General features: G+C 54.6%; 6 protein-coding genes and 1 non-coding gene across 7 annotated transcripts; 5 read left to right on the forward strand and 2 right to left on the reverse strand.

Annotated features, from left to right (window-relative positions):
• Nucleotides 1-725: 725 nt before the first annotated feature.
• On the forward strand, nucleotides 726-1,102 carry CHGG_01159 (uncharacterized protein; the record flags this gene model as incomplete). Its single annotated transcript, XM_001220379.1, has 2 exons — nucleotides 726-820; nucleotides 1,033-1,102. The coding sequence occupies 2 exons, from the start codon at nucleotides 726-728 to the stop codon at nucleotides 1,100-1,102; spliced, it is 165 nt and encodes a 54-aa protein (XP_001220380.1).
• Nucleotides 1,103-2,993: 1,891 nt separating this feature from the next.
• Nucleotides 2,994-3,523, forward strand: CHGG_01160 (uncharacterized protein; the record flags this gene model as incomplete). Its single annotated transcript, XM_001220380.1, has 2 exons — nucleotides 2,994-3,139; nucleotides 3,217-3,523. The coding sequence occupies 2 exons, from the start codon at nucleotides 2,994-2,996 to the stop codon at nucleotides 3,521-3,523; spliced, it is 453 nt and encodes a 150-aa protein (XP_001220381.1).
• A 1,902-nt stretch (nucleotides 3,524-5,425) lies between these two features.
• CHGG_11137 lies at nucleotides 5,426-5,513 on the forward strand. Its single transcript has one exon. It is a non-coding gene; the product is annotated as a tRNA-Tyr (tRNA).
• Nucleotides 5,514-5,818: 305 nt separating this feature from the next.
• Nucleotides 5,819-10,710, reverse strand: CHGG_01161 (uncharacterized protein; the record flags this gene model as incomplete). The annotated part of the gene is made up of 3 exons (XM_001220381.1): nucleotides 5,819-5,920; nucleotides 6,051-10,425; nucleotides 10,496-10,710. The coding sequence occupies 3 exons, from the start codon at nucleotides 10,708-10,710 to the stop codon at nucleotides 5,819-5,821; spliced, it is 4,692 nt and encodes a 1,563-aa protein (XP_001220382.1).
• Nucleotides 10,711-13,054: 2,344 nt separating this feature from the next.
• CHGG_01162 (uncharacterized protein) lies at nucleotides 13,055-14,272 on the forward strand (the record flags this gene model as incomplete). Its single annotated transcript, XM_001220382.1, has 1 exon — nucleotides 13,055-14,272. One exon carries the CDS (start codon nucleotides 13,055-13,057, stop codon nucleotides 14,270-14,272), a length of 1,218 nt encoding a protein of 405 aa, XP_001220383.1.
• A 284-nt stretch (nucleotides 14,273-14,556) lies between these two features.
• On the reverse strand, nucleotides 14,557-15,891 carry CHGG_01163 (uncharacterized protein; the record flags this gene model as incomplete). Its single annotated transcript, XM_001220383.1, has 1 exon — nucleotides 14,557-15,891. One exon carries the CDS (start codon nucleotides 15,889-15,891, stop codon nucleotides 14,557-14,559), a length of 1,335 nt encoding a protein of 444 aa, XP_001220384.1.
• Nucleotides 15,892-16,906: 1,015 nt separating this feature from the next.
• CHGG_01164 (uncharacterized protein) lies at nucleotides 16,907-19,227 on the forward strand (the record flags this gene model as incomplete). Its single annotated transcript, XM_001220384.1, has 3 exons — nucleotides 16,907-17,186; nucleotides 17,301-18,475; nucleotides 18,529-19,227. 3 exons carry the CDS (start codon nucleotides 16,907-16,909, stop codon nucleotides 19,225-19,227), a joined length of 2,154 nt encoding a protein of 717 aa, XP_001220385.1.
• Between the last annotated feature and the right edge of the window lie 1,369 nt (nucleotides 19,228-20,596).

Raw genomic sequence — 20,596 nt, forward strand, 5'->3', positions numbered from 1 at the left:
TCTCTTTTTGGTGATTCCATTCTTGGTAGAATGAAAGTTCCCTCGTCTCATGTTCTCAACGCGGTTGTGACGGCTCCGCCTGCCTCCTCAACCACCACCGGCTCTCATACACGCAGGCGCTTCGGGTACTATCAGTTTCCGCGATATGAGTGAAGAAGTTCCAGTTCGCATGGGTGGCACGAACGACGCTCTGGTCCATAAGGGTGTGTCAAGCTAACACGCCGACTGGATTCGCATTCCACCGAAGAGGGCCTACCATAGTGTTCAGTTGGTACGCTTACGACTCACCTATATTCATCTGTATGCAAAACGGACGTTTTTGGAGCGAGGGAGTTGTGGGGGCGAGGTCAAGCATCTTCCGATGTAGTGGATCCGTATTATGGTCTTGGGTGGCTCCAGTTATAGACAAGTACGAAGCTGTCTTCGAGCCAGCGTTAACTTCCTCTTATCTAGTACTCTTATCTAGTACTTCATCTATTAATTCTGACTTATCTATGATGCGACAACTGCCATACAACGTTCAAAGTGCTATTGGAAGCAGGTACCAGTTGTCCATGCTGGGGCGAGATAGGACAGCATGTTTTCAAACATCATCTTCTGTGCGGTAATGGACTAACGCTCGTGAGGGTCAGACGCCGCTGCACGTTGTGGCGTCTTGAAAGGACGACAAGGCCGCTAGCACTCTTACAGAGTTTGCTGGTTAGACTCTCGATCGGTCAGCAGCCATGTATGACAGCAGCGAATCCGTAGTGGCTCTTAACCTGGGTTTATGTGCGAAGCCAACTTTTGTCGCTGCCAGATCTGCTAGCATAGCTACGAAGTAGGTGTGAAATTACGGCGCAAGTCTGCCACTCATTTTGGAGGCCTCATGAGGCTTGCCATTGTTGAAGAGCGGCCGCGTCATCGTCGTGTCAGAACTGGGTTGCAGGTTCGCTTTGTGTTTAACTCCTCGAAAACGGCACTAATCAGACCGCGCGCTAAGAGTTGGCTGAAAATGAACGGTGTTCATTGTCTGTGCATACATGTACACAGTATGGTGAGAATTGCCCGTGGTTCGGCAAATTCATCTTCGGTAGCTGCATCTTTCATCGCGGGTTTTTGACGGTTGACGGAGGTCGCTGGAAGGATCAATTGGGGCATGACGTATAACAAGGGGAGGAGCAATATTGCAACCTCGGGGGCGCATTCAACCATGAATGAATGCAGCGGAACACCCGTTGAAAAGTCGCACAAAACGGGCAAGTCGATCATCCATCTCTCGGCATGAAGAGCGGCCCGAGTGATTGGTAGGATCGTCGATATTTATGGGGGCAGATCTCGGCGCCACATGGTTCCTGACCGCAGCAGCGGGCGGGAGGAGCGGGCGTTGGCCTGGGCGGGAGCACGATGAATCAATGTCGAGGCCTAAATCGAGGCTTCCTCGTGTTTGGGATGTCAAGATATCCACACCGCAACTGGAAATCGATTGGCAACCCAGTCTCTGGGCCCGAGACAACAGGCGCTCAGGTGGCCCTCTTATCCATTGTTCGCTGGCTGACCAGCCCACCAGCCCGCCCAACCATCCAGCCAGCCAAGGAAGACCAAGGAACAGACCACCGCAAAATGCGAATTATTGGCGCGTCTGACATACGAGTTCCGTCGAGCCCGTCCACCAATCATCTGGAGATGCCCCACTGGGGTCTGTGCTCGAAAGCCTGGACCAGCCGCCCAATCTGGCTCGGCAGCAGGCTCAATTCCCTGCTTCGCGGCCTCTGGCGCCCCGTTCGGAGGTCTCACTCAGCCCAGAGGACCACCTGCACCCACGCACTTCGCACAAAGATCAGGTTGAGGTTGTGCTAGCCCGGTGCTGCCATCCCCGATTCTCCCACTTCGCCATCATTTCTTCCGCTCGTTTGGTCTCATTTCCACCCGCCCAACTCCTCTTCTCGACGTTGCACTCGCTTTCATCCCTTGTCGGCGACGACGTCTTTTCGAGACTGGAAACGCCGAGCCGAGTTGCATGCGAACGTATCAGCGCCGCCCAGGGACCCCTTCCGCTCGTTTCGGCCCCGATTACGAATGCCCAGAGACCACCGATTGCCAGAATATCACAACCAAGCAAGATCCGGATCCGATTCCTTGAACAAACATTACATTTTTCGCCGTTTAGTCTTGCAACAAGAACCAGGGACGACTTGACAACCACGAAGCAATAACTGCCAATCTCCCCCCGACCGCAGCGACAGTGGGATTAATTACATCGCGAATACGAAAGTACGAGGGAACCGACCGAGCGTTCCGGGGCTGAACTCCCAGCGCAAACGAATTCCAAAAGGAGGAGGACGAGGGACGGTTTTTTTTGTCTCGTCGGCGACACTGTGGTTCGATGAGCATCACTGCTTTCGGTGCAACACAACAACCCTTTGTTTGAACCCACCGCGACCTTTTTGGTGGCCCTGTGGCTGTGTCATCACCATTTTGGATTACGGCCGGGTCAGGTTGTTTCGACCGGGTGCTTGCCAACTACATCGGTGACAACTTGCGCGTGTTGATTTCTATCACCAATTTCGACCTTCGTTCGAACTTTGCAGCCCTCACCAGCTGCAACCACAACCGTCGCTACATCGCTTAGGATTTATCCAAGATGGGTATGCCCCTCCCCCTCCCCCTCCCCCTGTGTACGAGAACCGAAACCATTCCGTCCTTTCCTCGTAGACGTCGCTCCTTCGCAACAGAACCGGCTTGCTGACAAGTTATCGCAGAGACAACACTTATCCCGGTAGCAACATTACCGGCCTGTGTGTCGCAATGCGGCCCCTTATTCGATGTGAATGGCGCCTGCGTACCGCCAGCGGCCCCGACCGCGGACGCAAACGTTTACGATAGCTGCTTTTGCAACGACCCAAAGCTCGCCCCGTTCAAGTCCGGAACAGCCGGCGTCTGTGACAGCGCCTGCACCGCCAACCCCGCCGATCTGAGCAGCATTCAGGGCTGGTTTACAAATTTCTGTAACAATGTCGGAGGTGGGCAGGGAAATACAGAGCCCACATCGTCAGCAACGTCACGGCCACAGAACAATAACGGAGGCGGAGGAACCTGGTATGATAGCCCTCTTTTCTGAAACCGGCGGTTCCACGTGGAAACGGCGTCTCGCCATTCTGTCGCTGGCGGTCGATCCATTCCTCGCTTGTCTCAAGTACGTGGACATGCTGTGTTAACCCCGTATGCTATTGTTAGGCTCGATAACCACTATCAATGGGTGATTTTCCTTGTCATCATGGTCGTCGCCATCGTTGGCATTTGGGTAGGCGCCTGCGTCTGGCGCCGACGCTACATCCGCAAGAAGGACCGCGTGTATGCGCTCAACTCCAATCTGGCGCATGCCACCGAATCCGGGCGAGTAGTACCCAACGGAGGTAGCAGTGCCGGCTCAGTCCACGTCCCCGGACCCGGCATGTTCGACCCGGCGCCGATCAGCTCTGCCGGCATTTACGGCGAGAAGTCAGAGAAGAAGAAGAAGTGGGCCTTTGGGGGGCGGACATGAAGGAACCGGACGGAGCACCGCACAACCCCGGGTTCACACACTACACATTCCACCTAGACGCCGTATATATGTCCCTTTGTCTGTCATGGAGTGGAGGGGTTGAATGGACAAACAGGCCATACCCCATTCGACTTCTTGAAACATGCCTGTTACGACGCTTGCGTACCGAAGCACGGTCGCATTCCACAAACCCCGTTGTAATCAGCTTTGGAATACCTTGTTTTTCTTCCTTTTTTTTTTATTATTTTTTTACAAAAGAGATGGTTGGGAGGGCAAGATCAGGATTGGGGAAATGACAGGGTGCCTCGGCAATTGGCGTTGAGGACAGGCGTTGGGGGCAAACTCGGGCATGCTTCCTTTTTTTTTTTTTTTTTTTTTTTTACTCTCTCACCCCGTAGACAGGGCTGAAGAGAGGAGGCTGGCATGTTCCTACCGATCCTTTATACCTATTTCTTAGTTCATCGCAATTCATAACCACAATAGAGCATCACGTTTTCAGAGTGGTAGTTTCGCAAGTGCCTCCAGCGTTAAATTTTTTAATTTTTTTTCTTGTTCTTTCTTGTTTCTTGTTTCTTGTTTCTTGTTTCTTGTCTTGTTCTTGTCTTTCTTGTTCCTTTCTTGTTTTCCTTTCCTTTCTTGTTTTCCTTTTCCTTTTTCCTTTCCTTTCTTGTTCCTTTCCTTTCTTGTCCTTTCCTTTTCCTTTCCTTTCTTGTCCTTTCTTTTTCTTTTTCTTTCTTGTCCTTTCCTGTCGAGTCATTTGCCTGGAGGAACTCCAGGTTCCTTGCTATAAGCACGGACCAGTTTTTACTCCATAAAAAACTCAAAAAACGGTGTCATTTCTAACCTGTACTGTCGACTTCTCACTGTAGAATTTTGGCTTTTTTCTCCTTTCGACTTCTCTCGATAGCATCTCGATGTCTGGCGTCATCTGCATTTTGCTTCGTCGAATTGGCATCTCGCAGTTGGTCTTGGCGGTGGAGGTGCACGAACCATTTGATGCTTTGACACCTGGCCAATCGGATCGCCGGAGAAAAGCCGCTAACCCGCACTTGGCGTCAGGGCCCTGTGGCTCGCTGCTTCGCTCCTGCTTTTGCATGCCTCCGTCGCGCATTCCTTGACAATCACGAACACGAACAAAAAAGTCGGATTTATGTCAAAAAGTGGCGAAAGATGAGGTTTGCAGGGTCAACATCTATTATGGGTTGACTATTACTACTAGAGCGACGCACCCGCTTCTTCGTCAGCAGCTTCAGTCTGCGCTGATTCGGCCATGACGTCCCATTCCTGGAACCACGACTACAGAGAACAACGTCAACATTGCCAAGATTGCCTGGCTCAGCAGGAAGGATACAAGCAAGGCCTACGGCTCGATGGTCGTCTACGTGACGAAGGGTAGCGAAGCAAATTGCTTCTTTGACGCACAAAATACACGGAACCTATCAGCTCTGTGAGATTACGCCACAGAGGTTAATCTTTACGGGATCTGATTACTGAAGCCCCTAGATGACGATATAGCTTACTGGAGACTCAAGAATGCGCCGTCATACATCGGCGATGAGGTCAAACCGGTGCTAGAGGCCACCTTTTTTACACCGCGGTGCTCCATTTTCCCAATCCAAGGAACTCGATACGTTCTTTCCATCCCGATTTTCTGACCTAAACTACAATCATCTCCTGATACTGTTTATAATTCCATTGCAGTCAAGATGGCTTCTTCTTCCACCTTTAACAATTACATCGTTGACTCCGCTATGGGGCCTACCTGCAGCCGGCAAGTTCCTCCAGGCTTCCTTTGGCGTGCCCGCTGCGCGCGGGCACGGTCACTCCTGTCATTGTCTGGAGAGGACGACGCGGAGGCGATAAGCTGAATTTGGAATAAAAGTATTTTAACAATCCATGAATCCCCTTGTGGTGTAGTTGGCTATCACGTTCGGCTGTAAAGGCATTTATTGATACCGAAAGGTCACCGGCTCGATTCCGGTCGAGGGGACTTGCACTCTTTTTTTTTTTTTTCCTTTTTTTAGCCGTAGTTAGTTAATCTTTTATCCCCTTTTACCCCCTTTCCCCTGGAGCGATCGGTCGGTTCACAACCCACACATTCATGTCACCCATTGAAAACTCCCAATAACGAAAACAATGCTTCATTTATTACTATATCCATACCATTATGCATCGCTAACAATACTGCAAAACAATAGTTACCCACCCGTGCTCTTCCTTTACGTGTGTCATCATCATCGGAACGCCCCCGTCTGTATCCCAACCTCCCCCATCTTGTCCCATCTCACCTCATTTTCATCTCAACGGCAGTTCCTTTGCGCCTAGCCGCGCCTGTTCTTCCGCGGCATCCATGTACAAGTCAATGAGGCAGCCAGCCGACCAAGCCTGGGTGGGGGACTGTTTTTCGGGGTTTCCTTACGTCAGCAAAAGGCCGCATCGGGGCAAAAGAGTGCAGACAAAGCAAAACAAACAAGAAGGGAAATAACAGGACAGAGGAAAAAAGAAGAAAGAAGAAGAAAAAACCTACCGAATCAGGACACTCCTCCCCGCCCTTCTGCGTCAACTCGGTCAGGCCCGCCCAGGGGCTGCGGCGGATCATGTCCTTGCAGGCGTTCAGGCGGCGCGTGACCTGCTGGAAGGCCTCGGTGCGGCCCTCGGCGTCATCAGGGGCGCGGCGCCGCAGGTCGAACTTGAGCAGGGCGCGCAGGAAGAAGCCCGTGGGCCACAGCCACTCGGGCCCCTGGTGGTAGTTGCGGCCCTTGCTGGTCGCGAAGTCGTCGCTGTCCTCGCTGTTGCGATAGTACGGGCGGTAGTTGAGGTCGCTGGGGTCGAGCGTCGCCATGCCCGTGGGCCCGCGGAGCGCCGTGTCGGCGATGCAGAGCGCGTGCATGGCGTGCTCTGGGTTGAAGAGGTCCGGGGCGACCGTCATGGCGATGGGGAAGTTGCACCGCAGCTGGTAGTCTTCGTATTCCTTGCCCGAGCGGTAGAGGTCCTTGTAGATGCCGCGGCGGTTGATCACGGCCGGGTTGACGTCGTGGTCGACGTCGGAGGAGGGGGAGATGGGGACGAAGAAGCAGCGCTCGAAGTTGGCTTTGACGAGGTCCGCCCAGGATCGGAGGGTGATTTCCGAGCCGTCGGCCTTGCGGACAGACGATTGCTCGTACTTGCCCTGCTCATTGAGGGATGCTACCCAGTTGAGGGCGCTGTAAAGGAGACCGGTTATCTCAACGGCAGCGCCGTCACGAGGGGTGCCCGGCACGCCCTTGGAGCCCGCGCGCTCGCTCTCGCCCATTTTATCCATCCACGTGCCGCAGTTATTCTGGTTGCCGCCAAAGACGAAGCCGTTGTTCCAGTCAACTTTGATCTCTTGGTTGAAGCCGTCGTCACGCATCTGCATATCAAGGCTAGGGCCGGCGTTGGCCTCGCGGAACTTCATTCCTTCGGCGTGGCGTTGGAAGACTTCCTGGATGATCTCGCGAATTGAGCTCTCTTTGCTGTAAGCCCGTGGGTCGTCGGCCGAGAACCAGGTGTCGTCGTAGGGCAAGAATCGCCTCTTCACCTTCTCATCAAGAAGCGAGAGGCCGTCTGGAACTATCCGGGTGTAATCCTGGATGCATTGCAGGAAGAACCAGACAGAATCTCGGGCGTTGTACCGAGGGGTATTGCCGCTTCCGAGCAGATTGGGGACCATACCGTGTTTCACAACGCTTGCAAAAGCGTGGATATGCTCCTTCGCCTCTTCAAAGCGACCGGTGCCAAGGTACAACCCTCGTAAAGAGATAAAGACATCGCGGCCCCAACAGCGTGCCCATTCAACAGCGAAGTGGGGGAGGCCGGCGGCGAGCGACGGGACCAGACGGTTCGGATAAAGGGAGGCCGATTTCACGAGGCCGGTCTGTTGCACACTGACCATGGCCAGGCTCTGCAGGAACCACTGACCACCCTGGATGTTGCCGTTCATGAGAGAGATGCCCCTCTCGTTGGCTGCCATGTAGGCGGTACGAAGAACGAGGCCGAAGTACCGCGGAAGGAGGAAGCTGGGGATCCCACGGATTGCATCAAATCGTTCCCGTAACCAAGCCGCGAGCTTGGATAAGCGGTTGTAAAGTGGCTGTTGTGATGCACGCTCCAACCTGCCCACGATGTAGTCAAGAGCCCATTGCCCATCACGAAGGTGCTGGCAAAGGGGGTGCGCCAGGTTGTTGTCTTTGATGATGTCTTGAAGAATGCTCCACCATCCTTGAAGGCCAGCGTAGACAAGCTTGCCGTGGCCCGGGATGTCATACACCCCATCCCGTCCTTCGCTGGCATCCCGCTCCTCGGCTTCGCACTTGTATAGCAAGAAGTTGAGGTCGACCAGGTCGAGCTCCTCCACCGCGGACTTGGCGCCAGATGTAACAAAAGTGTCTAAACCGCTCGAATGCTCCGCCGCAGGAATCCAGGTCTCAAACAAGGCGATGCTGCCAGGTGGGAACTTGTCTCGAACGGTGATGAGAGTGTCATCACCCTTCACCTCCATACGGATACCGGGGAGCGCGAGGAGGCGGCTCGGAAGACCGCGCAAGTGCCGCCTGTCACTTAGCACCTCGTCCACCGCCTCCTTGCTCGCGTCCACCTCAAGCATCCAGCTGCCGAGATGTTTGGCTTTGGTGCCTGTGAGGCGAACGGGGTTGAAGGCGCCGTTTCCGTTGCCATAGCCGGGGAATGCGGTATGCGCAATGAGGAAGTATCCTTTCCGGGAGCCCGGGTGGACGCGATGGACAGTGACGTACTGGTCTTCGTGGTGGATGTGAGTCTCGTCATAGCCGTCCATGCCCATAAGGGTATGGATCTGATTGAGCAACTTCTTGACACCTGCAATGCCACCCTTGCCCTCTCCGACCTTCACGGGGAACTTGGACGCCTCTGATGTGTAGAGCCGCGTTTCGCCGACCAGATCCACCAGCTTGGGGTAGATCTCATCGTATCCCATGACGCTCCCAGTGGCGCTGGCGCACATGCTAACCAAGGCTGCATTGGGCAAAGTGTCGCGGGCATCTCGCTTCTGCGCCGGAACTTCGTTATCGTGTGTGCAATCCATGAACAAGGCTTGAACAGGGACGGGTTTGATGCGGCGGATGATCTCACGTGTGTACTCCTGGCCATTCGTAGCGTTGGCTCCATGTTCTTTCGCATGGCTGCGCACCTCGGCACTAGAAATCTCGTCCACCTCGAAGCTTCCGATGGGCCGACCGCCGTGGCGATGGACCAGTCGGCTTAGTTCGCCGGTGCTCCAGGCCTGCATCGCCTCGCGGATCAGCGAGCTGAGGCCGAGCCGTTTCACGAACACGTAGTCCATATCCTCGGAACCAGTGAACAGCTCAGCGACGACGTAGAGGTTTGGCCGGACGCGACGGGCCTCGTCGAGAATATGTTCGGCAACGTGAAGAGGTGTTGAGTGGCAGTTGTCAATCCGGAAGCCGGCAAAGTACTTTGCGAGCATCCGCGCGTACTTGGTCATGTGCTCCCAGAGCCACGGGCTGTCCTCCGGGGCGGATCCGTATCGCAGCTTGGTGCAGTCACCCCAAACGATGACTTCCCGGCGGAGGTAGACCCGAGACTCGGGACCGGCGTTGTCAACAAGGGCGTTTCCGCCCCATACCCATCCGTTGTTCACCAGAACCAAGTCTTCCTTTTTGTGCTTGGCGGTGACTGCATTTTGTGGCAAACGGGTAAAGTATGTCTCGATCAGAGGGTTCTCCTGGTTTATCGGACCAAGCTTCGGCCCATTGTCATCCAGACGGACGTACTTAATCCGATTGAAGAGTTGCTGGAGAGTTTCGTCCACTTCCGTGTCGTATTCCTTGTAAAATGGCACGTTCACGATCTTGAGAAGTTCCACTATCTTGGACCTGACAGCTGCTTGGTCGGCAGTGGCTCCGTTATCGCCTTCGTATCTCCCGAACAGGACTGAAAGAAGCGCAGCGGCGACGTTGGCGTCCACTCTCCTCCTGAACCGTTCACCGAGGCGGTCTGTCCCTTTCAGACCATGCTCCACCAACCAATTCGCGAGCTCTTCCGATGTTGCTGAACGCAAGGAGTCGGGGCCGCCGGCCGCGATGGAACCTTCGGGGAATGTGGTTTTGCCAACAACCCAAGATTCGACGGCTGCATCGGCGTCCCGCTCAACATCGGTGACGTAATACTCCCAGAGACGGATCTCCGCGACGACTTCTTTCTTGATTGCCTCCATGATCTTGAGGAGATCGTCGAGGGACTTGACCTCCGTCGGCAGGCCAAGCTGCTCCAGCTTAGACCCCAGCTCGAGCAGCTTGGTATCCAGGAGGTAAGCGGACTCGAGCCACGGGGCTGTTGTCAAGTTGTAGCCAGCTTCTGGGTGCTCCTCGAGCCATTGGCTATTGTTGGCAGTGTGATTTAGAACAATATCCGTCAAGCTGAGCAGCGAGTGATTCTTTTCCAGGCTTTCCACCATCTTCTGGACGTCCTTTTCGCCCTCCGGGAAACAGGTGGAGTCCCAGCCGAGCTGATCATACAGGCTGTAGGGCGAGTTCGAAGCGCCCCTAACCTGAAGAGGGGTGAAATGCACCATGTTGTAGCCCCGGTCGCTGATTCCCCTGAGATGACGTTCCCAATCCTGCGGATACTTGCCCATGAACTTGCTGATGAGGGAAAATACCGACAAGGCCGGGAGGGGCAGGGGCTGACCGTCCAGCGCTAAACGCGGGGCAACGTCGATGTAATACCATGGTGTTGTCTTGGTCTTGGGCTTCGAATCATCACCAGACTGGGCCAATTGGTTCGCTAGATCAGGCAGCTCAGCGTAGGTGGTGTAAAATGCGTAGGCACCAGCTTCGTAGATTGGGATAGAAATCTCGATTGTACGATTGAAGTCTGGGACGAGCCTGGGACGGAAATATTAGTATTCCCATTTCATCCCTTTGGATCGAAACTCTCGGCAACAAGATGACCTACTTGAACTCCCGGAACCGGTCGCGGTGGAACTCGGCGCCCTGCTCAGGGATGTTGACCCACAAACTGCCATGGCGACAGATGCTTGAGGTGCCCTCGATCGCAAACCGGATGGTGAAAGGGTCGTTATTCTTGGGCGCTAGATAGATGTACTCGCCGGCGACCTGGGGCGAGCCATCGTCGTTTAGCGACAGCAGGTAGACCTCGTTGGAAACCATGGTTTTTGGGACCATGTTGTAGGAGGGAAAACGGAGCTCGGGAAGCTCCAAGCTAAATATGGTAGCAGCGGAAGCCAAGTCTTTTCGTCGATCGCCCCGCGCGTTGGGTCTTAACGGTGCCGCCGATCGGATCCAAGGCACCAAACAAGACACAGGCACAGAGCAATAGACCTGATAATTCTCGACATCAGGGAATGGGTTGTTGTCCGGAACTAATGTAAGCGTGGCAACGGTGCAAGCTAGCGGATGGAGCGGTGGCGTCGGATCAGTTCAAGGATGGTTTCCAAGGTTTTCCGGAAATTGAGGAGAGAGCAGAGGAAGCAATTAAAAACCAAAACCAGGCAAATGCAGCGAACTTGAAGCACCAACGACAAGGATCTCTTGAGGGTAGGTTTAGGCAAAGAGAAACCGGGCAATGGTGCAATGTTGCCCGACGCCGCCTACGGGACTCCTAAATCCCCCCCAGCGAGGGCACAGATTGCGGGCGCTGCAGCTGTTGCACGACCGAATTTGGAAACTTTTGGGTCGACTGCCGGGCCTGTTGGTCTGGCGCGTTGTCATCAAAGGGGCACAGACGGTGGGCAGGCTGCGCCCGGCGAAGGTGTTGGTTTCAACATGCCAACGTGAATCAGCAAATGGGGACCTTGCCATTCCCTCCTGTTTCGTTTGGGCGGTTCGAGGATGGGAAGGTGGGAAGGTGGAGTCTCGAGATATTTAAACTGCAGCAATGTGCATCGATTGAACTAGCCGCTAAGGTAGGGACGCACGGCTTCTGTCGCTGATCCCGTCGCTTCGATCTGGCAATAAGCTCCCAGTCCCTACACCTCTATCACTAGCTGTTTAAAAAGACATAGGAATCGCTGTCGCTATATAACTGCCAGTCGCGACATCACTTGTCGGTGTTTCTCTGTTAGTTTTCGTACTTATCAATGCTCTCGATTTGAGGCTGCTTTCTCGATGTGCCCCCACCCCCACCTGTCTGCATGTTCGATGACATCAGCGCCCTTGCACCAACTCTTGGCAAGTCTGTGCTTTCGACCAGTCCAGGCCCCTGGGCAAGGCGAGAGTTCCTGGTAGCTAACGGCCATGTCGATCTCTTCAATGATAGAGATTTTTGTTCCTTCCATGCAGAAAATCGAAGTACGACATATTGCTCCGGCGAACGTCAAAAAGCATCAGGTGCAAGCTTGTTTGGCTGTGATGCGTCACTGTGTGATCTTTCGCCCTTAATGACCTTATTCCACTCACGGCATCAAGTATCCCCAAAAGTACTGCTGAGGGTCGTCGGCACTCTCAGCCCACGCTGATCGCGGCTGCTGGCGGGTTGGTTACAGAGTAACTCGGTAGTTAGTTGACATTAGCCCGTCGCTGATCTCAAAGAAGCTAGGGAAATATCAGCGACCCGAGACGCTGTCAAGGGCTCGACGATGTTGAGACCGAGGCGGGCTTTCGGCCCGGGCCGAAACCTATCATGTCCCTACCAAGCAACCGAGCAAAATGCCCCGGTCTTCGGCGAGGTAAGCCGCGGCAAGCTACGTTGATTTGGGCTGTCCTCGCCGTGCAGAGCTGAGCAAACTCCCTCGGCCCGTTGGGCAAGAAGCCAGACAACTCGGGCGTTCTCAAGAGAGACGATGGGGCTATGGATGCTTGGCAGATCAGCGGCCTCGGTGACGGGGAGAGCGATCGGTTCGGCCGAGGCGTGGCCTTGGCCCCTTGGGAGGTCACATGGGAGTTTCTAGAAATTCGTGGGTGAGCATTCTGCAAACGGAAGGCGGTGTAGCTTTCTGCCTTTCTTTGCGTCATGGTTTGCAGAATGGGCCAACAGCGTCGCAGAAAATTCCCCGACAGTCAGTGGCGATGCACACAAAGATTGCACGGATAGGAGAACCTTTTTGGCCGCCCAGCGCTGTTCAGGCTTATCAGGGTCATTTTGACAATGCGAGGGATCGTGGCGTCGCCCTTGCCGGTCCCGTACAAAAGGAATGCTAAAATCATCCCTGGTTTGCTGGCGAATCCCTTCAACTGCCACTTCAGCCCATCCCTTCCCAGCATCCACCACCGGTCACCGCCTGCCTTTTCCTTGACCAACGTGACCAATTTCCACAGCCATATCCACTCAGGAAGCTGCACGTTCCGACTGCCCAGGCATAAACCTTGTCAGCCAATTCGGTCCCTTTCATCCCAACTTTCTCACCGTCTAGATTTCTCTCCACCAGGTCGTCCGAAGCCTACTAAACCAACAACTCAAACCCAGCGTCTGAACTACTCAACAATTAGCCTGCCCTCTTCTTCACTCTCTCGAAACTACTCACACAATACTCGCGGTCTGTCCCAATCTTCCAAAATGGCGGGGCCTTCAGACTCTATTCGGCGCAAGCACAAGGTGACGGTTGTCGGGTCGTGCAACTGGGGCACGACGGTCGCGAAGCTCGTCGCCGAGAATACCAAGGAGCACTCAGATATCTTTGAAGAGGATGTGCAGATGTGGGTGTACGAGGAGAATGTGACCATCCCTTCGGATTCACCCCACCACGCGGCCGTCGGGGACAAGCCCCAGAAACTCACCAAGGTGATCAACACATACCACGAGAACGTCAAGTACCTACCCAAGATCCCGCTCCCGAGCAACGTCGTCGCGAACCCCTCGTTGGTAGATGCCGTCAAGGACTCGTCCATCCTCATCTTCAACCTCCCCCACGAGTTCATCGGCAACGTCTGCAAACAAATCAAGGGCCAGATCCTCCCGTACGCCCGGGGCGTGAGCTGCATCAAGGGTGTCACGGTAACGGAGGACAAGGTCGAGCTCATCTGCGAATACATTAGCGAGTCGCTGGGGATCTATTGTGGTGCCCTGAGCGGCGCCAACATTGCCAACGAGATCGCGAACGAGCTCTGGTGCGAGACCACCATCGCGTACAACACACCGCCGTGCGACCGGCAGGGCGAGAACGGGTCGAACGGGACGAACGGAGAGCACCGCGACGCGCGCGGCCAGATCAGCAAGACCGAGCTCACGCCCCTGCCACAAGAGTACCACCCTCTCGACCACGCCGAACTCCAGAAGCTCTTCGACAGGCCCTACTTCACCGTCTCGATGGTGTCGGACGTGGTCGGCGTGTCGCTTGCCGGCGCGCTCAAGAACATTGTCGCCCTCGCTTGCGGGTTCATCGAGGGCCACGGCTGGAACATGACGGCCAAGACGGCTGTGATGCGCCGGGGCATGTTGGAGACGATCCAGTTCTGCCAGGAGTTCTTCCCCGAGACGATCCAGGAGATGACGTTTTTTGAGAGCGCCGGCTGGAGCGACATGATTGTGAGCTGCACGTCGGCACGGAACTGGCGCTACTCCAAGCTGGCGGTGGAGCGCGGCGTGTCGCTCTACGAGGTTGAGCGGACCGAGCTGAACGGCCAGAAGCTGCAGGGTATCTCCACAACGAAGGAGGTCATGAGCTTCTTGAAGGCGCGCGGTGTGCAGGACAAGTACCCCCTATTCAAGGCGGTCGAGGGGATTGTGGATGGGACATTTGAAGTGAAGGATATTCCTGTGCTGTTTAGGCAGTAAAATGCGGCGTTGGGAGCGATGTACATGGAGATGCATTAATTAGCCTTGATGAGGTCGCATCGTCCCACACGGGGCGAGGGACAACCAGCGATTATGTAGACATTGGCCCTTTAATCAATTTGAAGAAGCGTCCTGTATATCATGGATGATATTGAACTCATCTAGAGCTCATCTAGAACTCATCTAAAATTGGATATTTCGCCCGCAAAATCAACGTCATAAAATGGTATCCGCGTAAGAAAGAGCCCCCCCTCCATCACCTTTTCCCCTTCGCCGTCTCCCCATCAATAATCGTCCAGCAAAGCCCTCTTCTCCTCATCCGCCACCTCGCCCTTCCCCCTCAGCCCGCTCGCAAAACTCCCCCGCCTCGCCTTCACAGGCGCCACCGCCTCCGTTTCGCCCTCACCCTGGCCCTCCTCCGTCCTCTCCCCATCTCCAAACAGCTTCTTCCCCACGTAGTCATAGCTCAGCCACACCAGGTTGAACAAGACGGTGCTCGTAGTCAGCAACCAGGGCGGCGAGCGGCCGCGGCCGTCGGCGAACCACCGCCCGGCCGTCATCAGGAAGATGATGGCGGGGGCCCAGAAGCCCAGGAACAGGAACTGGCCCCACCGCTGGCGCGGCGTCGTCCGCATGTAGGGCTGTAGCGCCGCCAGGTACGCCTGATACTCCTGCGGCAGCTCGTGCTCGCGCGCGCCGTCCGCCAGCAGCTTGAGGTAGCGCGCCGACGGCTGCGCGTAGTCGGGCTGCGGCCGCCGGACGGGGGTCAGCAGGCGGGTGAGCCAGCTGGGTGGGGGAGTGGGGGCGTCGTCGTCGCCGGCTTTTTTGGTCGTGCCGTTGGCGGTGTCGGGCACATCGGGAATGCGCGGCGCGTACAGGGTGTGCGCGAGGAAGGGCTTCGGAGGCACGGGAATGGTGGGCTTCTCGGGCACTCGCACGCTCGGCGGAAGGACTAGGCACGGCACAAGGATGTCGTGGTAGCTTGCGCCGCCGCCCTCCGTCGCAACGATCTTGGCGTAGTCTTCCGCTGTGACTTCGTAGACTATGCCGTATAACCCCTTGTTCCAGACTGGTGGCCGGCGTGCTGAACCATTTGCGCCATCCTCCTTGCCTTCGTATTGCGGCGGTTGGGGGAGCTCCGGCGGGAATTTCGGCGGCGCTCCGGGGAGTTTTCGGAGCGCGGTGTTGGCGAAGCACGGCTCGCGGTAGGGGATTCCCGGCAGGTCAAACGTCAAATCAAGCGACGGCGCTGCGACATTGACTTGGCTCAGCGGACGGATACCGCGCATACCGAGAAACGTCTCGGCACACATGTTTGAGCCATAAGCGAGATAGAGAACGGTCTTGGGCTTGACAGGCGCATTTTGATTGAACGCTTTCGCGAGTATCGGTTCGCTTGGAAACGGTGTCGGAGCGACGTCGGGCTGGGAAAGCCGGTCGGCAGAGGTGTGAGGGATAGACGAGATCGGGGGATATTTCGGGAGAACTGGCTTTGGTCGAGCGGCCCAGGACCAAAGGATTTGGATATGGCGAAGACTCCAAATCGCGGTGTCGTCTTCTGATTTGGGAATGTGTGCCTCCTGTTCTGAGACAAGGGCTGATGATTTGGTAGCACCCATGGTGTGACGTCAGTGTCCGGATCCGAGGGCTGAAGTTTGGCGAGGCGGTGGTCGTCGTGATCCGCTGGCAGAATGGCGACATCAATCGGCGGTTTTATAAGTAGGCCGCCCCTCCCTGTCAGCAACGGGGCGAGTGAGCGATTGTGCTTCGTTTCTCAGCCTGGCAGCCTGCCTGCACACGTAATCAATCAGCAGGTGGGGCCGGAGCTCCATGGAGCAATAACTCAAAGAAACCCTCCGCTGTTGAGCCGAGTCCGAGAAGGAGGGTAATTTTGTTCGATTGTCTTACGATGGAATTCTCCGATCGAGAAGTTCAATGACACAGGTCTAAAAAAACCACCTCAAAAAATGCTCCATCGAAAAGAGTAAATCCGAGAATCCTCAGCACCTTCCCGGCCGGACCGGCCGTGTGATCTCCGACTCCTTTCTCCACTACAACACATGAATTGAGACGAACGTCTGCCAACTAACTGACCTATTGACTCAGTCATGATTGGTAACATCTCATCTAGTATCTTCCCGGTTCTAGGCACTTCTTGCTTGACACTTGGAACATGTTGGAGAGCAGGTACACGACCCTAACCCTGTACAAACGGGGTTGGGCTAAACTTTACACTCGGATCCTGGGACTTTGGTCGTTTCGAGGACTGGGGGGATTGGAAAATGACTGAGTTGGTCCCAATCATATCAAGCCAGAAGTGAAACTTTGAAAATTCTGTGAACTACCTAAATGTTGGGTTGACCTCTTTCTCGGCGGGGGTACATCGAAGTGGTGTTCTAAGCGGATGGCCCGCGACTTCCTGCTGTGTCTGGTTTACGAGCGTTAGGCTGCGAGGCAACTACGTCTCAGACTTACCAATCTAATCAAATTTCGGTTTCTCCGGGAAGATCATACGGGACAGATTGTCCTGCCTCTTCGGTTTCCGAGCAAGTCCCCCTTTTCCGCCTACTTCTGGTGTCATGCAAACAACCCATTCAGAGAGCGACTTTAGTCATTCTTTCTTGATCTTTCGCAATGGAATACACTCGCTACTCATCGCAGCCGGCAACCGTCGACCTCGTTCGAGCCGACTTAGCGGAAACCTGGGCCATCGATGGGTTTGAAACTGAGAGCCCGAGGAGGTCACCCTCAATTTCTCGTGTTAGCGATATGCTCGATCTCGAATACATATCAATTCCCAGCTCCCCCACCTCAAAGGCCACGAAGAGGGACCCCCTACCCGAGATACTAGGCGACTTCCTAGAATTGTCCCCTACCCGGAGAAAGCGACGAAGCGCGAGCCAGGAGAGGAGGGGTACGTACAAGCTTTCGGCGAAGTCCAATGGCAGAATCTCTGCCCAATCTCTTACCCAGTCCCCGGGAATTTAGGTTTGTGCTAACAGGCAGCCTGCTCTAGTGACTGAGATAGGCTCCTCAACTAAACCCAGCCACTCTCCGGGAGAGACGCAGCCTCAACATCCCAAGACGAGCAAGCGCAAAAACCCAAATCAGTCAACGACGACATCCGAGTCGCCTGTGAAAACTTCCGACCCAAAATCGAGAAAAACGACAACATCCCCAGACGCAAAAAAGGGACCGGTAAAGGCGTCCAAACAAGTCAAGGCCGCCCCCAGATCTCTTCCGACCAGGGCCAAGGCAAAAAAGAAGGCGGGTGGCGACGACCTTTTCGAATTAAGCGACGTTACAGACACAGAATCAGAACCCCGGCCAAAGAAGCGACAAGCTAAGCAACCATCGCCCAAAGGACGTCAATCACTCCCTCAACGCAAGGCTCGAATCGCCGAAAAGAGAGTAAGCTCACCCACCACTCAAAACAACAAGCCCAAGTCTGTACCGAAGAAACCTTTCGGTCGTGATGGTCCTCGGAAAGGCAAGACCAAGGATGGACCAGCAAAGATCGACACTACTTCTCAGGCAAACCAGGGAGAGGCGCTAGGCGCCCCTGACTGTCGGGATGACGAGGCTGTACTTACGATGGCTGGGTCTGCTCCGAGTGAACGCCCACGCCAGGGTGATCCTGTTTTCGCCTTCAAAGGCAGAGATAGCCGCACCAACGTTCCCTCCCCAGAGCCCCAGAAACATTTGCCAGACTCAGTGGGAGAAAGTGCCTTGCTCTCTCCGACCCCATTGAAGCACCACGACATCATAACTCTGTCCAGCGAAAGCGCAGACGCAGATGCAGACCGCGTGGCTGTGGGATCTAATTCGCCTATGTTCATGGAGAGAACCGAAGAAAACACGATTGCAGAACATGCTCCAGATACCGCCATAATGATCAACACAGGGCCAAGTTCTGAACACCAGTCACCTAAACAGCTATCCGTGGACCATGGACAGCTCGGTTCTACCCCTCCGCCTTCGTTTGAACTGCATGCACCAGGGCACAACCATCAGGGCATAGAGCATAGCTTGCCAGCGAGAATCCAAGAGGCATTCTTTTCCGATGAACAACTGGCGGCGCTGTCATTGTCTCCCGTCCCTGAATTATCATCCAACGCTGAGGAATGCTCCAGACCGCAAGACGTTTGGAAGCAAGCGGTAGACGACGATTCTCCGCCTGCCATTCTTCACCGAATTGTTACGGTGAGTGTCTTCCTCCTCTCCCAAACAGTATCGACGAGCTAATTATGCCCCAGCTGCTGCACCGTTCGTTGAAACCCCAAGAGGAGGTGATACGGGACATCTCCGAGGATTATAAGTCAAATGCCTTGAACTTGCTCAACAATTTGAGTGCCCGGCATAGCCAGGAGAAGAAGGCCATCTCGACAGCCCTCCGAAAGGCATCCAGCGCGGCTTTCGCGATCTTTTCCGGTGCAAGGCAGGATATGGCAACCCTCATCAGCAAACTACGGGACATGGATGTCACTCACACAGCAGATACAATCAGACGGCCGGTCCTTGCACAGAAACTTGATTCTGTGGTCGCATTGTGCCAAGCTAGGCTAGGGCCGGTTGGAGATGAGGTCTTGAACGAGCCTTCAGAGGATCTTAATGGTCTTGCGGAGACCTATCGCCTCAAACTAATTGAAGCGGCCCGCCAATCCGATGACCAGTCTCCTAGAGCCTCGGGCAAAGTCGAGCTGCGGGTCGATGAATTCATGAGGGAGTGTCTTGACGGTAAACCCAGAGTAATTCCCTCTATCGCTGCTAAAACACCTGACAGGCCTGCCCGGAATGCCGACGAAGCTCTAGAGGTACTCTTGGACGGTATCATTAACACGTTCCAGGAGAGTAGAGAGGGGAGGAACTTTGACCGAGCGGTTGAGAATATCGCTAATATAGTGTCCGAAGACTCTGACATGGCAGGCATTGCAAGTATGAACTTCATAGAGTGAGATGAGCTTTGATTGTTTTTGTTGCCAGCCAAAAGAGGGCCTCGGATTTGGGAGAGACCAAAAGTGATGTTTGCAGGAGTCAAGTAGTCAGTTGGCTGGGGGGGAGATGATCACAACACTCGGGCTACAGCTTTCTGAAGAGACGTTTCTTTCAAAATTGCAAATCAGCTCTAACGCTGAAGGGTAGCTAGCTAGGAGGCTAGATACAGATATCAACGCCTACTCCGCCATTCTAAGACGAGAATCAGAAATGTTGCTCATCCCTACGGGGCTCTCGACCAAAATCGCGCGCGGCGAGTGCAGCGAGAGGCTCCATATATCACTTGCTTGTGAGCGCTGGGCTTTCCAAACGCAACCTGAAGGAAACACAGTCCGCTATCTCCAATATGCATCCAAAATAGAAACGAAAACATCCGAAGTAATCCACTTACTTTCGATGAACAACCCCCGATTGTCCACCATATCCGACCTATTGAACGCAAGCTAACACTAAAACGGCCGAACCACGGCTCCAGGTACCAGGCCACACGAAACAACCTAGGAGTCGGACTAATTGATCGGCAACGTCGGTGGCCTCTCTCTTTGTCAACACCACCTCTCCCCTTGCCCACCAGGCTTGTGCCGAATGTTCCTGGTTGTCTAATGGATTCTGACCGGCTACTAGAGTATAGTCTAGCTCGACGGCTAAAGCTAGACATAATAGAAAAGAGCTAGAGGGTCCGGAGACCGGTAAAGGGCCTCCTTTCTTTTGTAACAGGATGGATTCGTATTGTGGCTTTCGAAGGGTAGATGGAGGTTTTTATATGGCTTATACCGCACAGTTTTCTTTGGAGATAACAGTAGAAGGACCGGCGCGCCGGCGGGCATATCGCTTGTCACCAACCCACCCCCTGTTTTGATCTCCCAGTCAACTTGATCAAGACCACTTCTTCGGGTGTGCCACACGATGTTCTTGTATCGGTACGTGGCACTCTGAGGCTGTGCTGGAAAGCCCAGAACTTGAAGCGGGAATCGGAGCAACGGCTGAATAATTGGAAAGTGTAGCGTCTCAATTGAGGGACGACGGCGGGGGGAGGCCAGCTCCATGCCCATCTTTAGATTCCAAAGCTATCATCAACTTCCTAAAGTGATCTCAAGTAGAGCTCGTCCAGCGACCGCGGGCGTAGTGCCAGTACAGTCCATCATTGCCTTTACCCACGCTTCCATCCCAGTTGGAGATCGTAAAACGACAGGCGCAAACCCAGCCTCCATTTGAAGCGGCCAGGCTTCGGCCGCACTTCGGGCACTTAAGAGACTGAGACATGGTGGAGTTGTAGGCGGGAAAATACCACGTTGGGACGGTTGTCGTGTATCGAGATAGAAAGCGCGA

This window comes from Chaetomium globosum, genomic scaffold, assembly GCF_000143365.1.
Source record: "Chaetomium globosum CBS 148.51 scaffold_1 genomic scaffold, whole genome shotgun sequence".
Classification (NCBI taxonomy): Eukaryota; Fungi; Ascomycota; class Sordariomycetes; order Sordariales; family Chaetomiaceae; genus Chaetomium; species Chaetomium globosum.